The sequence below is a fragment of the Garra rufa genome, chromosome 15 (genome assembly GCF_049309525.1).
Source record: "Garra rufa chromosome 15, GarRuf1.0, whole genome shotgun sequence".
NCBI classification, from domain to species: Eukaryota; Metazoa; Chordata; class Actinopteri; order Cypriniformes; family Cyprinidae; genus Garra; species Garra rufa.
The window spans coordinates 22071123-22092025 of record NC_133375.1 but is presented as its reverse complement, the minus strand read 5'-3'; the positions used below and the strand labels follow the sequence as shown (position 1 = coordinate 22092025).

Genomic DNA, 20903 nt, shown 5'->3' with positions numbered 1-20903 from the left:
AGTTGGTCCAGAGGCTCCAGTCGCACAGGAATAGCATGAGCTCTCAGAACCATATCTGAGAGAGAACCGAGAACCGGAGTCTGACCTCCAATCTGCCAGCACAGAAACAGAAACACAAACAATCACATAAACTGCCATTAAAATTGCAATCAGATATACCAGGATTCCTCAAATCTTGCATTGGCCATGCACTGCACAGTTTAGCTCCAGCCCTAATTAAACAGACCTTTACAAGCTCATCAAGGTCTTTAGGATACCTAGAAAAATCACAGGTTAGCAAGTTTGATCAGGGTTTGAGCTAAACTCTGCAGGGCTGTGGCCCTCCAGGACCAGATTTGAGGAACCCTCTGATATTTCTTCAAAAACATAAACATGAGACGGTACACTAGTGTGTAGAATACATACAAATTACATAGTTCATGTAATGTAGAGTACTCAACCTGTAAATCCTCAGCTTCCTGGAGCCATTCTTTAGCCCTGTTCACTGTGTCTTGTAGTAGCAGGCAGTTTGGCAGGTATGCTGGTACCCCGTCCACCTGAGTCAACATAGAGCTGAGCGTCTCTAAACTCTCCGGAGGCCTAAAAGAAAAAGTGAAAACATTAACAAATGTCACTCAGCTCATTACACAATCACTTTGTGGTGCCTCCTGCAGGTTCTCAGCACGCACCGCAGGAATTAATTCAGTCTCAGTCAAGGGCTGCTTTGCATTTCCAAGCCTTCAGTTTTCCCTGAACTGATGCAAATGCTCATCTGTTGTACAAAAGGAAATGGTTCTCTAATTCAATCTATTCAAACTGATCTTAGGTTTTTGTTGCGCACAAAGTCACTTAAATAGATCTTGTTATGGCTTGAGAACAGAGCTTCAACTGCAATGGTCAACAAGCCTTACAAACAAATTACAATGATTGTTATATAACTCAAATGTATAAAAATTTTTTTTTTGAATTGAACTAAACAAAAATATGAATAGATACTTAAATTAAAATATTAATTAGAAATGTTAACTTGGAAACTAACTGAAATAGAATAAAGTTAAGTTGAAATACTAAAATGACAAACTAAAACTGAAATAATAATCAGTGCAGTAATAATCAATAAGTCAAATATAAAAAAAATTAAAGCTAATAAAAATGACAAATGCACAAACCTTAAACTAAAACTGAAATATTCACACAAAAGCTAATTCAAAATATTGAAAAACTGTATAAATATATAGAAATAATACTAAAATAACATTGCTGCACATTATGTCTGCAGTGTTATTTACAGATGTTTTTTGTTCTCTCCACACAAACTTATTTAACACCACAAGACTTAAATTGCTCATTATTTATGTTAGTTTTGTAGACAAAACAAATTGTGCCTTTTGACTTTTTATTGTCTATTGTCTTTTAAACCCGTCTATATTCAAAAAGCATACACTACCAGTCAAAAGTTTCTGGACAGTAAGATTTTTAATGTTTTTTTAAAAAAGATGTCTCTTCTACTCACCAAGCCTGCATTTATTAGATCCAAAGTAAAGCAAAAACAGTAACATTTTTAAATATTTTTAAATAATATTCTGATTTGCTGCTTAAAAAAACATATAATAATAATAATAATAATAATAATAAAAATAATAACTATAAAAGCCTTCATTATCACTTTTGATCAATTTAAAGCATCCTAGCTAATTAAAAGTATTACATTTTATAAATAATAATAATATATTTCTTGAACAGAAAATCAGCACATTAGAAGCATATTAGAATGATTTCTGAAGGATCATGTGACACTAAAGGCTGGAGTAATGATGCTGAAAATTTAGATTTAATCATAGGAATAAATTACATTTTAAAATATATTCCAGTAGAAAGCAGTTATTTTAAATAGTAAAAATATTACGTAATATTACTGCTTTTGCTGTATTTTGGATCAAATAAATCCAGGCTTGATAAGCAGAAGAGACTTCTTTACTAAAAAAAAAAAACCATTTGACTTGTAGTATATATAGGGACTCCTAAAACAAAGAATTTGAAAATAGTGTGTACAAAAATATAAACAATTAATTAATTAACTTTATATTTATATAAATATAATAAATCATATTTATTAAATAAATATAATATCTAAATGTATAAAAATATAAATGTGCGCATTTACTTTTTTCAATGCTATTTTACAAATTTATAATGTTTTCTCAACATATAAATGGGTCTTATAGCTGCCTCTATGTTTTAAGAAGGGGCTTGTGCATATTTGGTGGTCTGTGACATCAAAAAGTTTAATAACTTCAAAGGGTAAAGGTTAGCTTGGGTAGATTGATGGTTGTGTGTTATCTCTGCATGAGTCTTCATTTAGTGCCGCCCCCACCTGGCCTTCAGCAGTGCCAGTGCTTTCTCCTCCAACTCCTCAGAGATTGTGAGCAGTTCCTGCAGCCGAGCCATTGTGCGTTCGGTGGAGGGATGCTGTGTCAGTCCAACCCCTCGATCGATCAGTCGGCGCATGTTGTCCAGAGAAAGACCGCAGGGGTTTGACACCGGATTCTCTGCCTGCTGAACTCCGGCCAGCCAGCGGGCCTGTTCCAGACGCTCCCGTAGCAGCGGCAACTCCGGCAGAAACACGTCAAACTGAGAGCCCTCCTCCAGCAAGGACTCGATCTCGCTAACAGACTCTGCACACACTTCATCAGAAAGCAGCTTCTCGCTGTGCTGCTGGAAATCCTCAATGCTGTTCAGCAGCTCCTGTGAGAGAAAGAGAGAGAGAGTGTGTGTGTTAATAGCTTGTATTATATGAGCTGTTTAGAGATGAACAGTGCCTCATTAATCTTCAGGAAGATTGCCTGCATCTTACACTGCTTTGTGTATGTGTATGTGTGTGTGCGCACGTGTGTGTCAGTCACCTTCAGAAGCGGTGCTTGTGTTAGGCTGCAGGGCAGGTTATAAAGCTGGCGGACGAATGATCTCATTTCCTCCACTGTGAGCTGATTAGGAGAATTACCCCTGCCTGTGCGGTACCTGCACAAAGATGTCGACAGACAGACATAAACAAATGCAGGAAAGAATAGACAATTCACATGCTACATGTGATTCGGCCAAACCAAACCAATGTGTGCAAAAAAAACAAGGCCCACCACACTGGAAATTCCCCTGAAATGGAAATAAACACTGAGGTAAAGTACTAGTGTGCAAGGGGTCATTTTTGCATCCGTTTGCACTATTTTTGTCCAAGCATGTGCATAGATGGTTGTCTTTTGAGAGATGAAATGCACCTTGCTGTTTTTTGTTTTAGTGATTTTTGTTTTAGTGATCTGTGCCATGAGCTCTGCCATTTTTAAGGCCGCATATTAAGTGGAAAGGTTTCCACACTTTGTTTTCACCAAAATATTAAGCAGCACAACTGTTAAAACATTAAGAAGCACCAAATCAGCATATTAAAATGATTTCTAAAAAATTATGTGACATTGACATTGCTGATAATTTGGGTGTGCCATCACAGAAAAAAATAGCATTTTAAAATACACACACCTATTCAAAAGTTTGGGAACAGTTGGATTTTTAATGTTTTTAAAGATGTCTCATCAGAGTTCCATTTATTTTATCAATAGTACAGAAAAAAATAATTTGAAATACTATTGCAATTTAAAAAAAAAAAATATTTAGCATACCTTAAAATATGTTTTTATTTTCTGTGATGCAAAGCTGAATTTTCAGCATCATACGATCATGTCGTAATCATTTTAATATACTGATTTATTTTCAGTGTTGGAAACAGTTGTGCTGCTTGACTTTTTGGAAACTGTGATACTTTTTCAGGATTCTTTGACAAATAAAAAGTTAAAAAGAACAGCATTCATTCAAAATCGAAATCTTTTCTAACGGTATAAGTTTTTACTATCACTTTTTATCAATTTAACACATAAAAGTACTCATTTCTTTCAAACTAAGAAATTTACTGACTCCAAACTTTAAACAGTAGTGTAATATTGTTACAAAAGATTTATTTTAAATAAATGATGTCCTTTTTAATGTTTTATTCATCAATCCTGAAAAAAAAAAAAATATATATCACAGGTTTCAAAAAAATTTAGACAGCACAACACAATAAATAAGCATATTAAAATGATTTCTGAAGGATCATGTGACATTGAAAACTGAGTAATGATGCTGAAAAATCAACTTTGATCACAGTAATAAATTCTATTTTAAAGCATATTAAAATATAAAACCACTATTTTAAATTGGTATAATATTTCACAATATTACATTTTTTCTGTATTTTTAATCAAATAAATGCAACTTTGATGAGCAGAAAAGGCTTCTTTAAAAAAACATTACAAATCTTATGAGTACACTTTATTCTAGTCTCTTTGTGGTTTTGTGTGCATGTACCTGGTCTGCCTCTTGCCATTTAGCAGTTGCTGGGCAACAGACGAGCATTTCTCAGCATCTTGAGTAACCAGCCTCAGCTGACGTAACAGGTCGTTCTCTGGGAACGATTTCGCATCAGACTCCTCCAGAAGGGTGCGAAACACGGTGACATCTACAATGATAGAGAATGAGAAGCAGAAATGAAACTAATGACATGGTACTCAAACGCATTTAACTTGAGTGATGTAACATTTTAATGACTGAAATAGTATACTATGTGTGGCGTGGGACTTAACGGTCCATAAAAATTTAGGTTGTGAAATGTGGGCTAAGTACTAATATTTGCCTTGTTAATACACTATTTTGCATAGTATAACGTTTTCTTAAATATAATATCATGCCAATGACTGCACTGTAAGATAAGGTACATTTGTCTTTTTTAATTTCATGATTCTCTTCAATTAAATTATTTTAATGGGGAAATTTATCATCAAGTTCATACATTGTGCATAAAAAAAAATATATATATATATTATTCATAATAATTTTAATAACTACACATACTGAAAGTGCATTCCAATAAAGAAAGATGCGAGTATCAGTTCTGGAAGTGTTCAGAATGAAACTCACTGCGTTTCTTGTCAAGCTTTGCTTCCATGACTTCTGTCACCCTCGCCGCCCACTCATCATAAGACTCCGCCCTCTGCCGCACAGCGTTCATCATGGGGTAAAGGTCATCCAGTGTGAAACGGTAACTGTGTGGTTGAACATTACATTAAATGAAACTTTCAGCAGAGCAGAGCTTAAGACAAAACTTCCAAAACCACAGCCAACAATAACACCACCTCATGTTTGAATCTGAAGCACTGATTATGAGTTGAATCACTTCAGTGATCCAGTCAAAAAGTAACTGTTTATTCATAATCGAATTAAATAGAGGCCAGCTTTGAGGAGTACTAAAAACAGAAGTGAAGACTCACTTGAGTGTGTAGTTGGAGACGGGGCAGGAGCAGAGGTCGTGGGCGTGGTGTAGACACACCTGCACTCCTGGTCTGCAGGGACAGGTGAGAGCAGACAAGTAACAGGTGGTGCGACACTTGACGCATTGTCTCTCATCATCTGCCAGCCGGTCATATTCAAACAATTCACACTGGACCACCCCCTATTCAAAGAGAGTGAGAGACAAAAAAGATGCCATGATTCTTGTTCATGAGTCTCTTGTTTGTCCTGAAAAGTTAAACTGCCTGCTGTTCTTCAGAAAAATCTCTCAGGCCTCACAAATTCTTTTTCTTTTTTTTTTTTTTTTTTTACAGCATTTTTGTATATTTGAACCTTTTCCAACAATGACTATATGATTTTGAGATCCATCTTTTTACACTGAGGACAACTGAGGGACTCGTATGTAACTATAACAGAAGGTTCAAATGCTTATTGTTGCTTCAGAAGGAAAAACAATGCATTAAGAGTCAGGGGTGAAAACTTTTGAACGGAATGAGAATGTGTGTATGTTTTTCTTATTTTGCCTAAATATATTTTTTCCCATTTAGTACTGCCGTTCGGAAGCTACAGAAAATGCTTACATGTTCCCCACAAGATAAAATACGTTACATTTACCCTGATCTTCTAATTCAAAGATTTCACTTAATGCATTGTGTTTCCTTCTGAAGCATCAGTGAACATTTCAACCTTCCGTTTTTGCAGATTCTGCAAGGTGTAAGGTGTAATCTCACACTAATTTGCTTGCTGAAAAATAAATAAAAAATAAAAATATAAACTGAATACCAATACATCACATTTATGACGTTACCACAAGAACATTGACAACCCCAAAAAATAAATTATATAAGGCAGATATACATGCCCATTAAGTGTTAATTATAAGTGTTTATTAAAATTACAGCCGTTTTAATTTAGGGTTGTCAGTGTTTATTGAAATCCGGAAATAGATACAGAAATGGAAATTTAAAATAATATCTATTATGACAACTCTCTGAAGATTTTCAGCATGGTAATGGAAAAGACAATGTTAATATAACTGGTCTTGGCAGAATAGATCTGTTAAGCTGCTAAATTGCAGCTGCTGTTAGTTATTGCTGCTGTTGTTGATTGCTGCTGCGAAACAAGTACAGGAACTTGCCACTGCCAGTACGTATGCCGATACGGTGCAGTGAGCATGTAAGAAATACTACTGCTGCTGCACATGTAGCATATATAACCTGTTGCAGATCTATACCTGTGGAGCTGGGGAGGTGAAGGCTTGCAGAGGAACACAAAGCGTGCTGCGAAATGCTCAAGTGAATGCTAACCGGCCATTTAAATGCGTATACAACATGAACCAATCAGCATGTGCCAAGTAGTTTAACGCTGTGAATGTCATCTGTTTGCATTAATGACCTCAGCCTGCCCCATTTACAGTGTCATGACAGAACTTGGCATAGAATATGACTATAAACAGGTAAATATGTATTACACTAATAAACTCCTTATAAACTCCATGAAATGTGAGGATAATTGTTTTAGTATTGACTTGCTGCATATTTTACTGCCTACTTTGTTTTTCTCAGAGTGGGAAGAGTAATGAGCACTGTTGAATATATTTACACTGTAGTGTCATCCACACACAGATTTGACACATTTTGTTTGTGTTCTCTCACCGTCTTACGGACTTTGTCCCGCATTTCTCTCTCCTCTTTAATCATGAGCTGCATATCCTTCTGTACGGCTGACGCCAGAACCACGTCCAGGCAGTCGGCTTTCATGGCCATAGTACACACCATCTCATCATGAGAGAACACGCAGTAACGGTGCAGCAGGCGGTAGTGCTCCACACACTGACGCCCCAGTGGCATCTGCACACCAGATATACAACACAAAGCAGAATTTTTTTTAAAATGGAATCAGAAAAAAGAACATCGACATTAATAACAGTCTGTGTAACAGCAGAACTGATCCTCACCCAGTCCACTGTGCAAAAGTTCACAGCCTCTGCAAAGTTGAAGCCCTGGTTGAAGCCACTGTGATAGGATCGTGGGAAAGTGATGACGAACTCTCCTGCGCACTGATTGGTTCTGTAAATCTAATAAACAGAACTTGTGTTAGTCACAGGTACTTCGTGTGAGCAAGTGACTTGTGATTGTGTGTATAAACTCGTTACTCACTGGTACTCCATGGGCCATAAGTGTATTGGGATTCATGATTGTGACAAGCTGGTGTAGAAGGTCCGGCTGAGACTGGAACAGTTCAGGGGCCAGTTTCTTCATGACTGCTTCCAACTGCTCAGCGGCAAAACCAGGAGCACCATACCAAGTCTTAGGTTCTCCCCTAAAACATGCAAACATTCAATCAGGGTCCTCACACATTTCATTTACTTGTGACCCATGCTGGCAAAATGAGTCGGAATGAGCAAATTTTCACATTCTGCATTAAAATACCTTCAAAATTACAAGACTTGATGGAATTGGACAAAAAGGACTGAGCTACAACCATTTGAAGGCGACAAGAGTCAGCAGAATTGATTTTGAAAAAAATAATTCCAAATAGATAATAGATTCCAAAGCAAAATTACCAAGTAACATTGCATATTTTCCTCCAATTCTCTTAATAATAATTACTATATTATTAAATCACAATATAGATTTTTTTTATTTTATCTTTGTTATAAAAACAGAAACAAAGATGCAAATAAACAGTAGTTTAATCAAGAGCAGCGACTGATTCTGTCTTTAGAGCCCGATCTAGATTAAGATCTACTGTTACACATCAGATTTTTTCCCAACCATTAACTGAATGGTCATGTAAAACATAACGGATTATGGTTGTGTGAATCTCGCGAGATTTTGCAATAATGTACTTTATAGGGAGAGTGCATGCTCTCGGAGAGACGCATCTTATGCACATGCTTTGCAAATGTCAGTCAGTGCAATCACTTTGTTTTCATGAGCATGTGTTTGAAAATCAGATTTCACTGGTTTGGACTCGTGTCATAAGGAATTTGATATGAGTATTCACAAAGCTGGAATGCTTTGCTTGGAAAACAACAGACCTACAACTTGTGATGAGAACCAGCAGCAGTCGTCCAGAAGCGAGCAGAGAAAAAGGTACTACTCTCAGAAAATGTACAAATAAAGAATTTTAGATGTTTAATCACAATTTGGAGCATTGGGATTTCTAGACCTCAAATTTGACCAAAACTGACATTTCACTTCTTTTGCCTGTAGTTCAAAATTGCATTCCGACTCATTTTGGCAGCACAGGTCACATTTTATCAAAAACACAGTAAAAACAGTAATATTGTAGAATATTACAATTTAAAATGTCTGTTTTCTATTTTTCTGCTTAAAATTGTAATTTATTCCTGTGTACCATGTTTAAAAGAAATGGCATTAATTACTGCCACTTTTAAATAAATGTAACACACGGTTGCCGAAAAAAGTACTGAAATGACTGAACAGTAGTGTACAAGGCAACTTAATCATATCAGTCTCAGATATTTAGATCTTTTCTATAATAACACACTCTCCTAGGCAACTGCGTTTTTATTTAGAGTAGAAATCATATTTGAAGCGAAAACATTGTGGAGGACAGAAGTACAGTCTGTTCAGTCAGTGCACTATATATATAGCACTACTACATGTATATATCTGCTTTTTATTAAGCATATAATTTATTACCAGTGCAGGTAGTTGATGGAATAGCTCCAGTGGTCCTCAATGTGCCAGCAAAAAGAGGAAAAGCACATGCCAACATACAGCCATGGCAAAGTCATGCCACAAATATCAGCAGTGACGTGGGTCAGCACTGATGGTTTCATCATGGCCATGTTATTCAGGTTCCACCCACAGCGAAGATATTTCTACAGCAATCAATCACAACACAGAAGAACAACATCAGTGACGAAACAGGATGTACTACATGTGAATGTTGGAAATTGTGAGTAATATCTCAAAACTTATTATACTGCAGTTTTACCTCATCTTGCGGCGCAACCTTAAACTTGCCACCCTTGATTGGAAAACCACTTCCAAACTCTTTTGAGGCAATGTCAGCACCATATTCCACTGTCACATCCTCCTCAATGGTGCCGACCAACCTCCAAAACTCTTTTTCTACCAATTCGGTGGGAACCATCTGCAACAAACACCATATTCACAGAAAAAAAAAGAACATCAACATCAGCACTTATGTAAAGATTAGTTTATGAGTCTCAGAAGAGTTTATACATACATGAACAGGCATGTTGAAATAATCTGATTTGAAGGAGTCTGCCATTTCCCCAAAGGATTTTAGAGAGTAGCCCCTGCAAGCTTGCTCGAAGCCAAACGCCTCCTGAGGTTTACCGCACTCCTGCAGAAACACATAAATGATGAGTCAATTAATTGTTCTAGTAAATTAAAGTGACTATATATACACACAACAGACTGGTTTCTTAACATCAGTTGCTGCTTTTATTGGCTTTAAATAATGAACAAACACTGTTATAGTTTACTTTGTAAACTCACCTGAGCCAGACATTTAGGGCATCTCCAATCGCCTTTGGGAACATCAGTGAGGGGTGGGATCAAGCAGAAGGTGTGGTAGCTGTCATCACAACCATCGCATAGCAACAAACGATCCTCATCGTTCCCCTTTCCACACACTAAACACACATACAAGTCCACCTAAAGAAAGACAGACAGCATTTATAACATAAGCAATGAAAAACAAACTTTTAGCTATAAAATGTATTTTAATACCGCTTATAGTTATTTAATATTAGGAAATATTAAAAATTTTCAAATGAAAAGTTACTTAAGTTCGCAGTACTCAAATATGCAACCCTGGACCACAAAACCAGTCTTACGTAGCACAGGTATATTTGTAGCAATCAGTGTTGTTTTTGACAACCATCTTAGATTTAGTCTTAGTCTTAGTCTTTTGGACTAAAATGCTTCTTAGTTTTAGTCAAATTTTAGTCACTTCTATATGTGATAGTTTTAGTCCAATTTTAGTCGACAAAAAGTCAAAAAGGTTTTAGTCTAGTTTTAGTCGACGAAAAGTCAAAAAGGTTTTAGTCTAGTTTTAGTCAAAAAAAGGGAAAAAAGTAGTCTTTTAACAAATTAATGTAGGTCAGTAAGTATTTTGCAGTTGGGTAGTGTCACTTATAAGTTCTGAAAATAGCAGATCTATAGTTCAACACAATGTGAGCTTCCGGATCGACTATTTTCACCAATAATTACAATAATGAAGGAACGTTTTAGAACATAAAAGACAAACAAGGATGGAATGCTAAAACGGCTTGCCATACTAGTATAGCAAAGAGTATTTAATGCTTAAACGGCTTGCCATAGCGTCAGATACTTTTTAAGTTTTAATTGGCATGCACAATAAGCGGAAATGTCATGCATTTTAAACGTCTCACGGACCACCCACTAACATTTTCGTCTATTCTCGTCTCGTCAACGAAAACTCACACACGTCGCGTCATGTTTTAGTCATCAACGAGCCATTTTTATCTCGTCATCGTCTCGTTATCGTCATGAAAAAAAAGTGGCGTCAACGAAATGATTTCGTCATCGTCATCGTTGACGAAAACAACACTGGTAGCAATAGCCAGAAATACATTGTATGGGTCAAAATTATCGATTTTTCTTTTTTTAAAGACAAAAATCATTAGGATGTTAAGTAAGGATCATGTTCCATGAAGATAATTTTGTAAATGTCCTACTGTTAATACAACATTTTATTTGGATTAGTAATATGCATTGCTAAGAACTTAATTTGGACAACTTCAAAAGTGATTTTCTCAGTATTTAGATTTTTTGTACCCTCATATTCCAGATTTTCAAATTGTATCTTGGCTAAATATTGTCCTATCCTAAAGAAAATCATACATCAACGGAAAGCTTATTTATTTAGCTTTTTTAGATGATGTATATATAAAAAAATAGCCTTATGACTGGTTTTGTGGTCCAGGGTCACATATTGTGTTTTTAAACTTAAATTGAAATGCATTAAATAAACCTGTTGGGTTTTAGTGTAGTTTAGAGTCAATAGAATCAGTTTGTCCACTGTTTTCATTTACATGTGACATTAAGGCTCAGTGGAACTTAAATTTGAATAAGAAAGAGGAGGAAACTCACCGTGCTGACTAGAGGTGGGGGGATGTTTTTCTTGTAACGTGGTTTGCTTTTCTCTGGTTCAGGAATTATCTCTTTTATCTCCACAGGCTCCTGCTTCACCTGTATAGGGATCTCCCGCTCTAATACACAAACATAAAAATACATTTGTTCACATAAAGACACAGATTTGACTAATAAAACTATGCTAATCACTTGTTTGCTTTGTTGATTGACTGTAAATATTGCCTAATGAATACTGGCAAATAATCTGGGTCAGGTAAGGTTAGACGCAAAGGTTAGTTAAGTGCTCACCTGGTTCAGGCTTGGCAACGAATGAACCCATTCTCCTCCTGAGGTTGGGCCTGTTCTCACATCCCTCACCTCCCTCTGACTTGACACAGGCAAGCTAAGGACACAAAAAAAAAGCAGCATGCGAGTTAATTTTTTTGAAAATGATTAGTTTTCAACATTGATAAGGTCTATTATATATATATATATATATATATATATATATATATATATATATATATATATATATATATATATATAGAGTAATGGCTGCTGAAAATTCAAGTTTGTATCAAAGGAATAAGACTGTGATTATAAACTTACAATATATTAGCCACTCAAGTAGAGTACGTATGTGCATTTACATTTACCTCTACCTCTGTTTTCATCCTCTTGGCTCGTCTAGCAGGCGCACTTGTGTCGCTGGGCTGAACGTGAATGTTTTGTCTCTGCAGCAGGTCGTAGGGTTTATACTCTTTTTCTTTGTCATTTACATCATCCACTGACACCTTCTGCAGACACTGAAGAAAACAAGCAAAACAACTCAAATGGTTAAATGAGCCCTTCACCCTTAAAGTTACAGAAACTACAATAAAACACAGAATTTCACTCAGAAATTAAAATGGTCATCACTGCCTCATGTTGTTTTAAACCTGTATGACCTTTTTTTTTTTGTTAAAAACAAAGGAAGATGTTGGTCAGAAGGCCTAAGCTGCTCTTTACTATAGTGTGAATTAAATTCGAGAGCTACAGATGCATATGTGACCCTGGACCACAAAACCAGTCTTAAGTAGCACGGTATACTTGTAGCAATAGCCAAAAATACATTGTATAGGTCAAAATTATAATTTTTTCAAAATGCCAAAAAAGATTTGGATATTAAGTAGATCATGTCCATGAAGATATTTTGTAAATGTCCTACCGTAAAAATATCAAAATTTAATTTTTGATTAGTAATATGCATTTCTAAGAGATTTATCTTTATCTAACAACTTTAAAGGCTATTTTCTCAATATTTAGTTTTTTTTTTTGCACCCTCAGACTCTAAATTTTCAAATAGTTGTATCTTGGCAAATAGTTCTAGCTTAACAAACAATACATCAATGAAAAGTTTATTTCAGATGATGTATAAATCTCAACTAAAAAAAGACCCTTTTGACTGGTTTTGTGGTCCAGGGTCACATATTAAGACTTTAAGCAAATAACAAAACATTTCAGCCTTTTACCTCACACTAAGGTAAAATGTGGTTTGAGAAGAGTTGCATGAACTGTTTTAAGATATTTTTTAGAGCTAGACAGGGCATGGAAAAGCATGGAAAGTCAGTCATAAAAGTTTACAACAACATGAAAGTGAAAAAAAAAAATGATTACAAAATCTATCCCTTTAAAAATTGGTGTAGGATTTACATATTTTACTCAACAATTGCTAGCAAATTTGCTATTTGCTACAAAGAGCAAATAATACTTTGAACTAAACATTATATTTTTCAGTAAAGAGACTTCTTATCAAATGTACTTCAATGTTTTTCGATTTAACTCCAATAAACTTTGGAAGATCAGTTTAACAAGGCTTAAAATGTAACTGAATAGTAATTTAGGTCTTTCTTGGGTAAAACTTTACAAAAAGGTGTCATTGTTTTAACTAACATGAACAAACAATGAACAATCCATTTATTACACTATTTATTAATCTTTGTTAATGTCAGTTAATACAAATTCAGTCGTTCATTGTTTATGTTCATTCACAGTGCATTATAACTAACGTTAACAAACACAACTTGTGATTTTAATAATGATTAAGATTAATAGATGCTTTTGATGTATTGTTCATTCTTAGTTCATGTTAACTAATATAGTTAACAAATGTTAACTAATAAACCTTACTGTAAGAGTCAAAGGTCATTTTAAGGTCAGGGTTCTCCACATTGGAAACTGTAAAACTTCACACTTCACAAAATTCCTCTAAGTTATCGTCATTATTTCCCTCCAACCCACAGATGATCTGTGCTAATATGTGAAAAAGCTGTTAGCCTGGCTATAAAGAGCATTACATCTGTGAGAGCATGCAGAAAGAAATCCTCGACATTCCCGGTTACACAGCATCCGAACTGTATGACGCCTGCTACAGCTATCAGATTACAGATTAATGTACAGACAGAGGATAGAGGGAGGAGAGAGAACAGCTGGAGGTGTAAAGAGATTAGCGTGAACAGAAAGCAGGTCACAGTCTCCATGGCTAGAGAGGAGGAGTGTGAGGGGGAGGGGAGGAAGAAAGGATGCGGCAGAAGTCAAAAAGACAAAAACATAGAAAGAGCGGCAAGTGAAAACAAAGACGCGAGTAGTAGGTGGAGAATGAAAGCAACAGTGTCTCGGCAGGATGGCTGGGGGTTTTGGTGAGGGTCAGGACAGGTTGAATGATGTCCGTCAAAGAAACACCAATTCGCTCCCATTTGTCACCCAAACGCAAAGTTGAAAAATAAACACACACAAACTGACATAAGCAGCAAAAGGAAATATTTACATATCAAACACCATAAAGTGATAAAGAAGCAGGAAATATTTAGTGTGAAACATTCATAAAGGAGTAATAAACTACTTTGATAACATACATCCACACATTTAGAAGATGAGCACAGGAGCACATTTCAGTATGGCAGTGAGAGCCACAGCGGCTACTAAATGAAACATTCATTGCCACAGCAGCCATAATGATATCACATCCTGTCCAGATTTGAATAGTCAGATTAGGTAATGGCGAAAATAGAAACGTACCTCCTCCAGCCCAGGAGGTGCCTCAAAACTTGTCAGTTTGGCTGCAAGGTCAAGAGCCTGATGTAGAAAAGAGTACCGAACATTACAGAGAAATTGGCAGTGATCTCCAGGTCAGAGGTCACAACATCTCTAACAGAGATGTCAAGCATTCAGTCAATGGAAAAAAGTGTGTTAGGCTCCAAAACACTTTTCAAATTCAAATTATGTTGCATATGATTGCTGCCTGTATTGTTAAAATACACTACCAGTCAAAAGTTTTTTAATGTTTTTAAAATAAGCCTATTCTGCTCACCAAGCCTGCATTTATTTGATCCAAAGTACTGTAAAAACAGTAACATTTAGATTTTTTTTTTTTTTTTACAATTTTGAAGTAACTGCTTTCTATCTGAATATATTTTAGATTTAAAATATATTCCCGTGGTCAAAGCTAGATTTTCAGAATCATTTCTCCAGTCTTCAATGTCACAAAATCCTTCAGAAATCATTTTTAATATGCTTATTCGTTGTTCAGGAAACATTTTTTATTATAGTTATCAATGTTTAAAACAGTTGAGTACATTTTCTTTCAGGATTCTTTGATGAATAGAAATATCCAAATATCAGTATTTACCTTAAATAAAAAAAGTCAGTGTCCATTTTTTGGAAAGAAATCAAAACGTTTATTTAGCAAGGATGCTTTAAATTGATCAAAAGTCATGATAAAGACATCTATAATGTTCCAAAAGATTTCTGTTTCAGATAAACACTGTTCTTCTGAGCTTTCTAGTCATCAAAGAAACCTGGAAAACTTCTACTCAGCTGTTTTCAACATAATATAAATAATCAATAATTTTGAGCAGCAAATCAGAATATTAAAATGATTTCTGAAGGATCATGAGACTGGAGTAATGATGCTAAAAATTCAGCTTATAATAAATAAATTACATTTTAAAATATATTTAATTAGAAAACTGTTTTTTTATAGTAAAAATATTTTAAAAGTTTACTTTTGTTGATGTACTTTGGATTAAATAAATGCAGGCTTAAAAAACATTAAAAATCTTACTGTTCAAAAACTTGACTGGTAGTGTATATTTGAAAAAAACTGTATACAAAGTTTATATTTTATATTTATCCATATTTCATATTAATATTGTTGTAATACATTAAAATTCCAAATATTTATATATTTTTTTTGCAACCACATTTAGCAGAGGCTGTGGCACAAAGAGCAATAACCAATAACACTGGGAAGATTGCCACACTATACAGGAAACAAAAAGCTAAAACACAATTAATACCCACATACTGCATTTATTCAATGTGCAAACACGGTTAACCCTAAAAGCCCAGCTTTAACAATGCAACCCATCTGCAACCCGACTCCTAACCCAGAACTCCTGCATGACTGTTGAAAGCTTTATGCCGAGTGTGAGATATATTGATCTGGTGTGGTTATATGCTAAACTCACCAGTAGGTTTGTCCCAGACTGGAAGAGGTTGTACGGGTACAGGATTCTCTCGTAATGGGCTCTCAGGTGGGACCCCACAGCTTTGCCTGGGGCAAAACCCATTGTCATGGCAATCTTCGTCCATCTCCTCTCTCTACAAACTAAATCGAATCCACCCTCCTCAGCAACCAACTGGGAGATTCAAAAAGAGAGTGTTGGACATTGCAAAAAGATAAACATTCACCAATGCTTTTGTTTTACTCAGTCAATAATAAAGAACCCAGCGGTTTCATAAACTACTCCATGAAACATACAGATATGAGTAACAGGTTTCAGCTAGCAATACTGAACGGAGTCGTAATTGATCAGGAAGACTGACTAATACAGTCCAATAAAGATGCTTGACCAATAGACTCACTCTGTTGAGCTGGTACAGATCGAGGATCTTCCGCTCCACGTGTGGAATTTTGAGTGTGCATCCTTGTAGTTCCCAAAACTTGGCAATGTGGTCTAAGAAGTTGAGTTTAACTCTGGTTTGAGCCTGTATGAAAGGGGGAGGGTGATAGAAGTGCCAAAAAAAAGAGAACACAAGATTCAGCAACATTGTGAATGGTGCATGTTAATTATTAAGCATCTCAGAAATGTTGTTATTTTAATATCAGACCTTTCAAAAGGCCTAAATTCTGCTGACAAGACTGTGACCATTGACCAATTGCACAGGTCAGTGAGGACATCTCATAGACACAATGTTTTTTTGACAGAGGTGATGATATTTGCTAAACCCTGACCCTAAACCTAACCCTGTGACAAACCTGTTGGTATCAGTAGATTGATGGTTTGACAGATTTATGAGTTTTCCCAAACAGCGAGGAGCACTTCAGATGACCTCGCAATGAAGATTTCAGCATGTCTCACCATATTCGTGGAGGTATTTTAAAAAATTAGGCCCTTACAAATACAGCCACTATATTCTAGCTCAAAGCAAACATGTAAAATTACCTCAAGCTCGTTGAGTCTCTGGATTCGTGGCGTAAAATGAAGTCTTTCAACGTCACATGCAAATGGAGGCTGCCATTCCTAAACACACACAAACACAAAGTAAACAGACAATTAGTAAACTTAAATTTCCTTTTCTTTTATTGATATTTATTTTAAATTTTAAATATTTTTTTAAGAGTTTAACTTAAAAGGTTGTATGCATTCTACGCATATTTGTAGCAAAGACAAACAAGCTTCATTTCCATTAACTGCATATTATGTATCCTCATTGGTGGTCAGGAACACAACCACGGCCAAAACAAGAGAGGCTTTATCAAGAACAACATTTTCATCTTTAGCTTTCTGTTTTTTTTTTTATTCATTGCGCTTTGCAGGTTTCTGAATTCATAAACAATGTGTTTGCACTTAGACACGTACACAAAAACGTGAAGCTTTTGATTAGAAGGTGACTGCTTTTTACGTTTACAGATAAGACTTTCGTACTGAAGGAACTGGACACTGATAAATTAACGGAAAGACAAAATTATCTACACAAAGAGCGAGTAAATACACATTGCTTTGCAACACGTTGCCGAAGCCATTTTATTCAGATTCGCATTCATGAATTTAATTGAAAGGATCTTGAAAGACAACCATGTTCAAATGCTACTAGAACTCTGTGGTTTGTGGTGTAGAATCTTGTGAATGTGTGTCTACTTAACAGTGGCTAAATGTGAACTAAAAATCACACACACAGACATTCACTCACACGCAACCGGCTGTAGATGGCCAAACGGTTAAAATGTGGTTTTTGTTAAGCTCACCTATACAAAACCTTTTCACTCCAAGTTTAACACATTTTCTTTGTCTCCAGCCTCCTATGACCACGTGCTTACAACACATGCTCTTTCAGAAAAACAGCAACACATATGCAATCCTGTCTCCAGATACGCAAAATGTAATTAACAGTTTGATTACCAAGACCAGACATAACCCTCGAGACCAATAAAGTATGACCCTTTCTTAGCCATAAAGGCACCTCAGGATACAACCATTGTTATCAAAATGAGCTGCAAAGCCACATTTAAGCCTCAGAATTCAAAATCTTAATAGGTTTGCTTTCATACATGTATAATAATAATGTAATTATGTAATAAGCACCTGAAAAATAATGATTTATTCAGAACTCATCCAAAGGCACACCATTGGAAAGTCTGCACAATAAACCACTGTACATGAGATGATACACAAATACAGATTTGTGCCCTACATACGAACAATATTCACCACAATTACCTCAGCTACACAAAATCCATAAATTAAATGTAGGTTCTCTGCATATTAAGTGCATTTACCACATTATTTCCTTGTTTGCTGTTCAAGCAGCATAGTTACAGAAAGACACAAAATGGCCAGATGGTTCATTCACTCCATAGCTCGCAACATGGAGGACGCGCCCGGCCCGAGGACTTCATCTATCCATCAAACCATAGGGTTCGGGAGCAGTTTATGGGCCGAACCCAGCCTGTGAATCACCTCATACGGTGTAACTGGTTTAAAACGTGACACAATCCCGTGCGCGCATATGTTGTTGTTGGAAAAGCAAGGGGCCATTTGGAAAACATTCTCAGCTCTAAAACCTTTGTGAGATTGAAAACCCAACCAAACATGACTTTTGTGGATATTAATACCGTCAATGACACGAAGCCATCGTCGTTTAATGATGCTGGACATATTTTACCCGTTAATCATCGGCTGTTTAACGTAATTACGCTTTCTCTCGTCTGCCACCTCATGCGTGAATCACGTCACGTAGCTGCGAGTTTAATAGATTCATATAAGAACCCGAATTCACATCTTAGCCGAAGCCAGTATCAGAACCAGCGCGTTTGATCCAGAACGGGTCAGATGGAGCAAGAATTGTGAATAAACAAGTAAACAGCATTTAAAATTACATGAAAATCTAAATGTGGCTATACACATAAGTGTGTTTAAATGTCTATAAAATGATTGTAAACGCATATTCGGTCTGTCAGACTTATGAAATCGTCTTTGGAGATAATGTTTGTGGCACTGGCATTGGGCTCGTCTAATGTTCACTCACATAACCTACAAAACATAAAGACGCCATCAGAACCACTGAAACCCTTCAAACTGGTTTAGACAGGTTCGTGAGTTAAAAATTCGGATTCAGATTAACGTTAACGCCGAAGAGCCGAACCGAATCATTTCGCTAATATCTGAACTATATTTAGCTGCTACGTATACAGGGTAATTAATTGCATTATTCTAATCCGCACATGACCACTTTTGTAACAGAATGCTTTCATTCCGACTAGAATAGATGATATAACTATATAATGATGGTGTAATTAGTTATTATTAACGCAATCTACTCATAAAGGTAATGGTGTAATACAAATAACAAACAAAACTCAATTTATGAATATGCATAGCTAATGTGCTATGTGGAAAATGAAAGGAAATGTGTATTTCCGCATTGGCAGGTATCTCCAGGTCCCTTGATGGTTTTTGTCTATCCGTCGACATTAAATTCTCCTTAAAAGTGTACTGAAGTCATTAAAAGCCTTTTTAAAATCAAATGATGAGGTAGTGATGGGGGTTTCTGTTTGTAAATGTCACTAAAGATGCAAAGCTACTTTGCCAGTGATAATAATTCTATATACGTAACAAAAAAAGGAAAGGACAAACAATATTCTGTATCAATAAACAACACTGACAATCAAGGAACTAAACGTGACGTTTAAACCAGTACTAGAACCGAGCCAGGCCGTAAACTACACGCAGGGAGAGCATAAAGAGGCATTTTCCTGTATTATATTCACAAATATGCGACGTTTGCGGATCCTGAACGACCTTATTGCGCACATGAGTCAGAATTCCGGGTCATGCGGGTCCGCAGGTCGAGCACAGACCCGGCAGAGCTTCGGGAAATTAACTGATACTATGCCTATAGCTGCACACAAAGCGGTTCGGCAGTGCTGTCACTGCGCCGCCATGTTGAGACATTTCCCTTTAAACCGAACTCAGAATCACTCCGCAGATTCGGCCCGGTTCAGCCGGTCCGCTTTAGAGCGTCCGGACAGCACTCACCGGCGGCGGTCGAACCTTGCAGATCCCGGTTTTCTCGGCGATGGGTCGGATTTTATTGATAAACGCAAACGGGTCTGCAAATTCCTCCCAACTGGGCTCGAACACCGGACACTCGGGCGGTGGGGTAAACTCGGCCGGGCCCCGCTGGGTCATCCTGCAGGTCCGGTTCCGGAGCAGAATCGAGTCGCTCAGCGAAGCAGAGACAGAACTTCCTGGGATCTGCAACACGGTCTATCCGTCCGTACTCCCCCAGTCCGGCTAACACTTGAACAACACGAACAATCAACACACACAAGCGCACATACACACACTCACCGTGACGTGAATGCTCTTAGGCTGAGACCACATCCGCTTGAAAATCTAGAGACGAAGCGAATCTGTCCACTCATTTCTAGCTTTAAAGAATCACTTCAAAGGGACAGTTTGACCGTGATATTAACCGTTGATTGCTGTTTTATTTAAACCGTTTGTCTTTTAAATGCTTAAGTATAACAGCTCAGAAATACGTTGTTATTCGTTTACATTAGTGCAGGCACTAGTCATGCTCAACAAACCAAAAATACTTCTTACATTTACGACGCTTTCAAACAAAAGTTCCAATTATACATTCAACAACAGTTTTTTCTATAATGAGACGTTATTAAAAGTAAAACACTCAAATCTTTTTAGCATCTTTTTTTTTTATTTTCAAGGAAGTCCATTTTTTTCAAGTTCATGTTACATGTGCCAGTGTACAAATAGGGCCCGCGTTAGAACTAATGTGAATATCAAAGCTATAGAAGTTCAAATACCGTTGAGTTGTACATTTATATAAAAACGTAACAAAAAGACTATGTGTTCCACACCGTTCACTGTTAATTTAGAAACTTTCTGT

At 36.4% G+C, this 20903-nt stretch overlaps 1 protein-coding gene across 1 annotated transcript; it reads right to left on the bottom strand.

Moving 5' to 3' along the window:
* Positions 1–5: 5 nt before the first annotated feature.
* kdm5bb (lysine demethylase 5Bb) lies at positions 6–20330 on the bottom strand (the record flags this gene model as incomplete). The annotated part of the gene is made up of 22 exons (XM_073818800.1): positions 20030–20330; positions 16937–17014; positions 16356–16478; positions 15959–16129; positions 14508–14564; positions 12107–12256; positions 11760–11853; positions 11469–11587; positions 9849–10007; positions 9574–9693; positions 9319–9477; positions 9021–9202; positions 7509–7671; positions 7307–7426; positions 7005–7199; positions 5331–5512; positions 4981–5105; positions 4372–4522; positions 2883–2997; positions 2354–2724; positions 441–579; positions 6–92 (listed from the first exon to the last, which is right to left on the bottom strand). Coding segments are annotated over exons 1-22 (3213 nt in total), but the record flags the coding sequence as incomplete, so codon positions are not given.
* Between the last annotated feature and the right edge of the window lie 573 nt (positions 20331–20903).